This window comes from Apteryx rowi, unplaced genomic scaffold (genome assembly GCF_003343035.1).
Source record: "Apteryx rowi isolate R43461 unplaced genomic scaffold, aptRow1 scaffold_0, whole genome shotgun sequence".
Taxonomy (NCBI): Eukaryota; Metazoa; Chordata; class Aves; order Apterygiformes; family Apterygidae; genus Apteryx; species Apteryx rowi.
Genome location: NW_020447195.1, coordinates 6,412,978 through 6,422,345, shown reverse-complemented (window position 1 = coordinate 6,422,345; position 9,368 = coordinate 6,412,978). Strand labels below are relative to the sequence as shown.

The 9,368-nt window shown below is 36.1% G+C and overlaps 1 protein-coding gene across 3 annotated transcripts in view; it reads left to right on the top strand.

Moving 5' to 3' along the window:
- LOC112969917 (serine/threonine-protein phosphatase 4 regulatory subunit 1-like) overlaps positions 1 to 9,362 on the top strand; it is a 27,315-nt gene extending 17,953 nt beyond the window's left edge. For all 3 annotated transcript variants that reach the window (XM_026073772.1, XM_026073849.1, XM_026073938.1), the window contains 9 exons: positions 495 to 727; positions 1,781 to 1,873; positions 2,437 to 2,622; positions 2,922 to 3,083; positions 3,689 to 3,789; positions 4,723 to 4,843; positions 5,657 to 5,791; positions 6,551 to 6,692; positions 7,779 to 9,362. In XM_026073772.1, the coding sequence (XP_025929557.1) occupies positions 495 to 727; positions 1,781 to 1,873; positions 2,437 to 2,622; positions 2,922 to 3,083; positions 3,689 to 3,789; positions 4,723 to 4,843; positions 5,657 to 5,791; positions 6,551 to 6,692; positions 7,779 to 7,933 (1,328 nt within the window). In that variant the 3' untranslated portion in view covers positions 7,934 to 9,362. The remainder of the gene's footprint in view (positions 1 to 494; positions 728 to 1,780; positions 1,874 to 2,436; positions 2,623 to 2,921; positions 3,084 to 3,688; positions 3,790 to 4,722; positions 4,844 to 5,656; positions 5,792 to 6,550; positions 6,693 to 7,778) is intronic.
- The last annotated feature ends 6 nt before the right edge of the window (positions 9,363 to 9,368 follow it).

Below are 9,368 nucleotides of genomic sequence, written 5' to 3'. Positions count from 1 at the left end.
AGAGTTTTTTTTTTTTTTTTTAATCTACTTCAGCAAAACAGTTTGGAGGAGGTTTGACTAATTCCCTCCTTGGGGCAGAGTTTTTTCAGAACTGTTTTAAATACCCATTGAGGCCCTTTCTAGGCAGCTGAACCAATTCAAGAATATCACAAAAGAGTTTGTATCAAAACGTTTGATAAGTGTGAAGAATGGGATGTGAGCCAGCATCCTGCGGTATTTCTTTGTAGGGGATTGTCGGAAATAACTGTCAGTGGTGAAAATTGGTAGTATGTTTTGCTGAAAATGTTAATACATGCAGATCATTGCTCCTAACTTATGTGAAAGTTTTATGGAAGAGTACCAGTGCTTTCCTTTCTAATGGCAAATGCTTCCTAATTTACTGTTTCTGTGCAGGTTAGATAGGGCTTCTTTTTATCCTTTCATCTTAAGTAATTGCAAGCTTAATGCTTTTAAGTGCAGGAAGGAAACTAAATATCTCCTTTTGTTTTATACAGCTCAGGTCCAAGTGTTGTCTGCTGCTCTCAGAGCTGCTCAGTTTGATTCCGTCAGTGAGTATGAGACCAAAAAAATAGAGAGCAGGGGTAAGCTTCAGAATGAAACAACTGTTTCGGATGAAGCAACTATTTCAGATGCTACCTGCAGCCAGGTGGAAGAAGACGCTCTTTTGTCCCATGCATCCCAGGATGACATCAGTGAGCAGTCTGCCACCAGTATACTGAAAAGCGCAGTAAGTATGCGTTGTGCTTCATGACTGAAATGAATTCTTACCAGCTGAAGTAGTGTATATGTTCGTGTACTCCCTGCCATAACTGACCCACTTCTGAACTAAAGCTTCTGAACACTGCTACGTCATAACTATCATATGCTACCAGTTTAAAAAAAAAAAAAATCAAAGCTATTGAGGGCTATTATTTCTGTTTGCACACAGATAATTTAAGAATTAAAGTTTTGTAATAGCCTTGTAGGGTTTTCAGATGAAATAAATTGAGTACAATCTCACCTCTTCCTGTAAACACATCTAAAATTGGTCTTTTATCTCCAGATAAGAGGTTGAATCAGTGGTGACACCTACACACTTCCTTGTTACTATTTTGTGATTATAAAGTACGGATAGAAGTTAAAAGAAATGTTTGCACAGTATTTAATGCTGCTGGAGCTAATAGGGAATTGTAAAGAAAACTGCTTCTTTTCTACAAACAAGAGAGCCATACGTAAAGTAAAACCTGTATAAGCAAAAATGTATAATGCTGAGTGGTCTTTTGAACCTCATATGGTTTTGGACTTTAAAATCTCTCGCTTTTCTCTAAGCTTTTTTGTTAATATTCAGATATGAATAATTTGATAGTCTTGGAGTTTCCATCAGTATGTTCCAAAAKAAGTAAAGCTTCTGTTATGGTATTGACTTCTTTGGAGCAACTGCTCAGCTGCCTTGTTTAATATTAATTATTTAAATTTATGCTAAGAATAAAAACTCTTTGAGTGCAATAAAAGTAGGCATCCAAAATCTGAATGGATGTTGGGTTTACTGCATTAAATTAGATTGCTTTTTTTGAATATAAAGCTAATTACCATTAGCCTTTTTGCCAATACGGTCATATTGTATTTGTCTCAGTGTGAAGCTGTTTTGTCTTTTTGTACTTGCATAAAGGCACTGAACAAGGCTTTGCCTGTAAAGGGCCGTTCTGTATCTGAATTGCATTGTTTTGTAGTATGATGCTTTGAAATATCCTCAATGGTGATAAGTCTAATTCATTTCATTAGCTAGTACGTCCTTTTACAGGACTCGGAGGAACAACACAGAGGAACCAGTGTGTTTTTAAAGAAAGAGCAAGAAAATAATCCACCATTTGAAGATGACAAGTCAAAATTACAGGTGATTAAAGCAGCATATAACCCCTTTAGTGGGGTACTAGRTACAGTTCCTCTACTGTTTAGTACAGTAATAACTTCTGCAATTGATCAGTTGCAGAGTGTGAAGCAATGCTCTGGGTGAAGAGAACCCTATTTTTAATTGGAAAAGCTAGGAAAAATTCTGTTTTTAGTAAGCAAGCCTACCTACTGCCTTCGGTGCTCTAGGTACAGAAGCACCGGCAATCTGTGCAACAGAGGTAGGAGATGACTGTGCTGTTTTCTTACTGGATATGTTGTTCATCTTCAATGAACATGAAATTTTGATTTGTTGCAATGTGTTGATAAAGTAATATTTACTGCTTGTTGACTGCTCTATCCTAATGGGAGGACAAATAACTGAAGGAGTTGCGTACAGTAGTTTGTAAAGCTAGCCCACAAAACGTGGCGTTTGGCTACTGTTTTCTATTTTGCTGCCAGGTGGTTGGCAGCAAGAGATTACTGTAGCACAACAGATGTCTTTCCTTTCTGATCCTAAATTAACCTAAAGGAAAAAAAATGTTGTTGATCTACTGTCTCTGTCTACAGGATATTATACCTCAACCTTTATTAGACCAATACTTGTCAATGACTGACCCTGCTCGAGCCCAGACTGTTGATACTGAAATAGCCAAACACTGTGCGTATAGTCTTCCTGGGGTGGCCTTAACACTGGGCAGGCAGAACTGGCACTGTCTGAAAGATACATATGAGACGTTGGCCTCAGATGTACAGGTGAAACAACTTCTTTCTCAAATGATAAATCACAACTTGAATAGCTTTTTTTTGTTGAGTTTGCTGCACTGAAATGATAAATAATAGCAAATACTTGCTAGTTTGTAATAAAGGATAAAATGTACACTTAAAATATAAAATTCAAGACTTAAATCAAAATTCGTAAATACAATGTTTCTACTGCTGTGTAATTAGCCCTGTTTCTTCTGCTCTCTCAATCCCTCAAGGAGGTGTAGTTCAGAAGCTTCTTTATTTTAGTTACGATGCCTAATCTAGTTCCCCTCTTAAACTGTTTGCAGTGGAAGGTTCGTCGGACACTAGCTTTCTCCATACATGAACTGGCTGTTATTCTGGGTGATCAGTTAACAGCTGCTGATCTGGTACCAATTTTCAATGGATTCTTGAAAGATCTGGATGAAGTGCGCATTGGTGTCCTTAAACATCTCTATGACTTTCTAAAGGTGGGAAAACGTAATTTAATTTTTCATGATCATATAATAAAGTCAGGAAAAAAACATCAGGAGAATTTTTTTAATGAAATATGCAGGTATCAGTATCCAATTACAAATGCTTAGTTTTGTGAGGCACTGCCACTCTGTGTATGTGTATTCCCTTTTTAAGGTCCTTCTCTTCTGTCCCATATCCCATGAAAATATCAAAACTAAAACCCCTTTGTAAATACTCTTAAGTGTTGTAGAAGAATTAGTATTTTGTGCAGTCAAGCTAGCAAGTTGGCCATGTGGAATTTATGTTTGGGGTAGGAGAAGAGAGAACACATCTTTGAACTGCTGCATAATAGTATAAAACTTTAATTTTTCAATGCTCAGTCTTATGCTCAAAAATGGGGCTCTGACAAATATCCTTGCAGAAGCGATCATGTATGTACTTTTTTAGATGTCAGTCTTCTGCGTGCAGGTACTCCGCTGGTGTGCGCAATCTTTAGTATCTTGTAAATGATCACTTGCCTTCAGGTAGGAAAATGCAAATTGGTGTGAATAGAAGAATACACTAGAGAACTGAGTTTTGAATTTTATCAGTTTTATGCTAGTAATGATTTTTCCTTCAGCTACTTCATGCGGACAAAAGGCGAGAGTATCTGTACCAACTTCAAGAATTTGTGGTGACTGATAACAGCAGGAACTGGCGGTTTCGTTACGAGCTGGCAGAGTAAGTGAGCTTGTAAACTTTTGATTTTGATCCATGTTACTAACTTGGAGATAGCTAATTGTGCCCAGAATTTAGCACACCATAACTTTGAGTTAAAAGATGACAGCCATTCTTTATTAAGGAACTGAACTTAAAGGCCATCTGACTGCTTTTTTGCAAGTTGTGTTTAGATCTGCTGGCTTACATGTAGCTTATAAAATACAAGAATCTGATAGATACTGAGGTGATGCTTTAGGTTTTATTCAGTTCTGGCCATCTGTGAAATCGGTAAAATKCATGCATGAAGTCATTTATCTAATAAGTGCATAATAGAAAAGCCATTTTTTGTGTGGGGGGTGGGGGGTTTGGTGGGACTATTGAAGGTTTACTCTCCTTTTATATAACAGACTAAATCTGAGATGCAGCAATGTTGTATAGAAGTTTCCTGACATCTAGTGGAGAGCTGGGTATAACTTCGTAGGGTTTGTTTGTGTGTGACTGCCGGTAACCTGCCAGCGTTGGTATGGCTAGAATGAGTTCTGTGCGGTTTTCCATGATTAAATCGTTTTCTGAAATGTAGATCTCTACACTGAAGTAATTTTTTTATTATTATTTTTACTTTACAAGAATGTTCAGAGTATTGGCCTGAAATTGCAAAGAAAATTCTCATTGTACTTTGTAGTTTTTGTTATTATTTGGGGTAATTTTGATGCCTTTTTATATCTACAGTTTGAGTAAAGGTTTATACCTTACACTACTTGATGGATTAAAATATGTGCCTCTTTACATGGGTGCACCTTTGAAAGTAATTAGAACAAGCTATTCAAGTGCTATGTAATAACCATGATAGTCTTCAAAACTCTAAATAAACCTTCCCTACATCTTGCAGAATGGTATAATCAGAGCAGGTTAGTGTTGCACTTCCCAGAGCTAATCCCTTTCTTTGTGTTTCAGGCAGCTGATCCTGATATTAGAACTCTACAATCCCAATGATGTATATGACTACTTAAGACACATTGCACTAACTCTCTGCTCTGATAAAGTGTCGGAAGTTCGGTGGATCTCCTTCAAACTGGTAGGGAATCTGGTTTGGTTGCTGGCGGAAGCTGAGGAAAATGATTCTTGTGAGGAATCTGTCCGTGTAGCCTAAGAAGCTAGTGTCTGGCTCTAGTCAGAAGTTACTAGCCTTTGTGAACTTTCTCTGCTCTTTCAGACAAGTATTGTGAAGACAGATGTGTTTTCATAAACGTGGTTAAAAATGGGGGGGAAAAGTGAAACAAAAACTTTAAATTCAGTGAAAGCCAGACAACTCAAAATATTTTTTTTAAAGTCTTTCTCTGCTGGTTGTATCTGAATGACAAATTTATTTTTAACTGAATGGAAATGAGAAAATGGATGATTTAGGAGAACTTCCTCTGGTTCTTTAAAAAAAAAAAAAAAAAAAAAAGTCTTTCCTTGCAGTTGGTTCGGTTTGTTATGAACTTGATAACACCGTCTCCCATAGGTGTTCTGAATGAGCGGCAAGTTGTCAGTGTTTTTTTTTTTTCTCCTCCTTTTTTTCTTAATCTTTGTGGCAACACACAAAAACCCATTACTTTAATGGTTGTTTTAATTTCTTTTAGTGATTTTGTTCCATTTGCACAAACAGATTTTTAAAGACAGTTTCTTCCTATCCCAACTTATGCTTTCTCTGCAGAAAGCTTTTCTACAGTGTAAGCACAGAAATTTATTGAAGTCTGCAAGTACAGCTGGTTATATTGAATATACTCTTTTTAATGTTCCTCTGTAAGAGTCAAATAAAATTAGATCTTTCTAACTGCTGATGCTACAATTTAAATCTCACCTCTGATTTCCTTCCCCTCCCYTCCTCCCTTACTTTGCCCCACAGGTTGTAGCAATACTACAGAAGTTCTATGCAAACAATGCAAATGCACTGGGATTAAATTTCATTAATGAACTTGTAGTGCGGTTCCGTCACTGTTCCAAGTGGGTTGGAAGACAAGCTTTTGCCTTCATTTGTCAGGTTGGAATGCTCTCTTCTGTGCTTCTATGTATGTTTATTTTGGAGCCAGTATGAAGCTTTTCAGCAATGTAGGCAAAACTGAAATTTGTACCCCAGAGATTTTTGTTGTTGTTCTTGGGTTGATAAAAGGCAGTAGCAGATTTGGTCTGGTCTCAGCAGCAGCATATGGCTATCCAAGTTCGAAGCTGTGGTTCCTGTTTTGGGCTATGCCTTCTGCTGGAACAGCTGATTCTTGTCCTTTCTGGCATCCTAGCAGCATAGTCAAGAATTGATGAGTCCTAAGCTGAGATGCATTTTGTAACACCTCCTTTGACATGACAGGATAAGGGTTCACAAGATCTCTTTGTACTACCAGTGGCTGTCAGATGCTGAGAACTGTTTACCTCTTTATTTCCACCTCCAAAAAACAAAAAGGCTTGCTCCAGTGAAGATGAAGAGCAAGGGGAGGGGAGCTGAATKTTGGAAGGCAGAGGGATGGTGACAGAAAAGAGAGCAGTGTTTCCTAGAATATAGTTTAAAAATAATTGTCTGTCCTTGCTGGATCATCTTCAGATGAATTTTGGAATGGGAAGACACATGTTCATAGCAGTATTTCAACTTCATAAAGGTTATATTTATTTCACCAACATAGAGTATATTTTTTCATAATTAAACGTTGACTTTTTTATGGATAGGCCAAATTAAGGCCATGAAAAGAGTGGCAAATAGTGTATTTGTAACGTAAATCTTGCTTTCTCATGTTCTGCATTTATCCTGTAGGCAGTAGTACAAGAAGAATGTATGCCTGTTGATCAGTTTGTTGAACACTTACTCCCCAGTCTTTTAAGTCTTGCTTCAGATCCTGTGCCAAATGTAAGGGTTCTGCTCGCCAAGGCTCTAAGGCAGACGTTGTTGGAGAAAGGTGCGGTTATTAATTTCCTTTGAAAGAATTAATGTCTCATGAATTCTGTCCTTCCTCTGCCAGTGCAGTTCTTTACAAATTGGCTCACTCAGCTGGTAAAAGGACTTTTGGCTTTATTTATACTGAAAACAAATTGTACCCTATAATCTGGGATACTGCATTTAAATTCAGATTTAGGAATGTATAAAATGGAATATTTCTTTAATTATGAAACCTGCAGTGACTTTTCTTTCTTAGAATAATTGTTCATCATATCACTAAACCTGAGACTGACATTATCAATAATTTGACAAATGTAATATTTTATCCACTAGAGGGCAGCTGCATACTTGTTTATAAACGGGAAGTAATAAATGTTGCTGCTTATGGTGGTTTGTTTTTTTAGTCTCTATGATGTCTATAGCAAATACATTTTTCTTAAGAAATTTTAAACATCGTGTTAGATTCTTTTGATATATTCTGAACCTTTATACTAATACAGTACTTTTCTGTGTGGTCGTTCAAATGAAGTGTTCTACCCTTTTCTGAAATGTTTTACGTTATTGTCTTAGTCTTAAACTAACAGCTCTACTAGTAAAGAATGTAATTTTGCGTGCTGTTGCAGCTTGCTGTACTATGGCTCCTTAAAAAAAAATCAAAAAATAAAACCCGGGCGATCATTTGTTATACAAAGGGAGATGCACAAGAACTTCTTCTCCTATCCTTTTTCAGAGTGAAGTATGCAGAGTGTTCTGTAAAAACATTGTACAATAGCAGCTTCCTGAGCTTGCTTGCTCTTACTAGTATGTTTTCATGTAGGGCCTCGGCAAAAAGAATCTCTTTTAGAAATACCTAAGTATTTTCCCAATAAGACTGGGGGTGGGAATCTAAGTAAAAGTAATTGAGTAAGAAGCATGTTTCTTTTTCTCTCTGTCAGCTTCCCTAGCTTGCTGTAGTTTCTCTAAGGAGTCTCTGAATTGGATGTGCTACCCCAGATGATTTTGGCAGCTTCTGTATTCCTGCACTGTGTTTATCCTATAGTTTAAGAAAAAGTTTCACTGATTCTTTTGGTTTTGATTAAAATTGTCTTTTCTCCCCTTATTCTAGCTTATTTTAAAAGTGTTGGCAATCCTCATCTAGAAGCTGCAGAAGAGACGGTTCTAGCTTTGCAATCCGACAGAGACCAAGATGTGTCTTTTTTTGCCACCATAAAACTAAAGCAGAATAACATGGACAATACTTCGATTGAAAAACAAAACTGATGTGTTCTATAAACCGTGAACATCGAAATGGTTATTTGCCTCATGTTCGCACTTAGTATGAATAACATGGACAAATAAGAACCTTTTGTCATCTACTTGAGCTGGAAACAACCTGTTCAAAAATGCAGTGATCTTCATTTGATGACCACTTTTCATCTACAGCTGTGCATGATATGCATTAGCAGTTACTTTTTTTGTCCTTGTAAATGTGGGTGATAACTCTGATGTCAGCCCGCAGTTCTGTATTGTATATAATTTCTTATACGTATTCAGTGTTTCAATGTAATCAGAGTTCATATTCCATAATTAAAAAAGACAATTCCAGTAGTAGAGCAGTCTGCTATAAGCTTGGAATGGTTTCTTAAATTTATAACCTTGATAGCAGGTTAAAGTAAGAATATTCCTTCCTCATTTTTATTGTAGCTTTTGTATTGTTTAAAGTATTGCATTTTATTTTAACTGAAAAAAGTGTATATATGTGAATAGCTCTTAAATTTTAACAAAACTGATGAAGAATTTAATCCCTTATCAGTGAAAAAGCTCAGAAATCATTTCATTTTATACAGTGGTTAATTTGTTGAAATTAAGGCATGGTTCATTTTTCCTTAATGTGATGTTTTTTAAAGCACAGAGAGCTCAACATTCTTTGTATATTGTGACTTTTCTATTACTTTGTTATTTCTAAACTATAGTCTTACAGGTGTGAACACTGTTTTTGTTACTGCAAGAGCTTATAGTTGCATATAGACTGTTCATTTCCCAAACTGAGAATTACTCTTTCTACCCTAGTGAAGTTCACTTCAATTAAGGGATTCAGAGTTCCTGGAATACGTGATATATCTTCAGAAGAATATTACAGAATTTTACAGAGTACTTAAGTTTTGTACATGTCTTTCAAGCACACCTGATTTGGAAAAAACASCTTTTAACTGGTCCAGTGTTCAAATCCCTGAGAACCTGCTATTTTATTCCTAAGTAAGAGGTAAGGGGATTTTATTTGGGATCTCTAAATTCTGGAATGCTCCAAATGGCAAATGTACATTTGTGTGTGTATGTGTATATACATACATATAAATATATACGTGTATATATTTTATATATATATATACACACACATATACACACGAATATTTGCCATTTATGTTAGGTTAACAAAATTCTCTTAATAAAATCTGCTAGCTTTTAACTATTTTTCAAAACTATAAAGCTGATACTTTTTGGTGGATCCTATCCTCTGTTGTGTCCCAAATCTGCAGCTAATGTAGGGCCTGTCCAAAAATGAATGCTTAATTACTAAAGAATGATCTCATGTAATAATAACAAATACTTTCTTTGTGTGAACACAATAATTTATCATAACTAGACCAGTGGGAATATTTCTTTCTCCTTATTTCATTACTATACTAATTAAGTAGTTCAACTAGGTGAAAGTTGG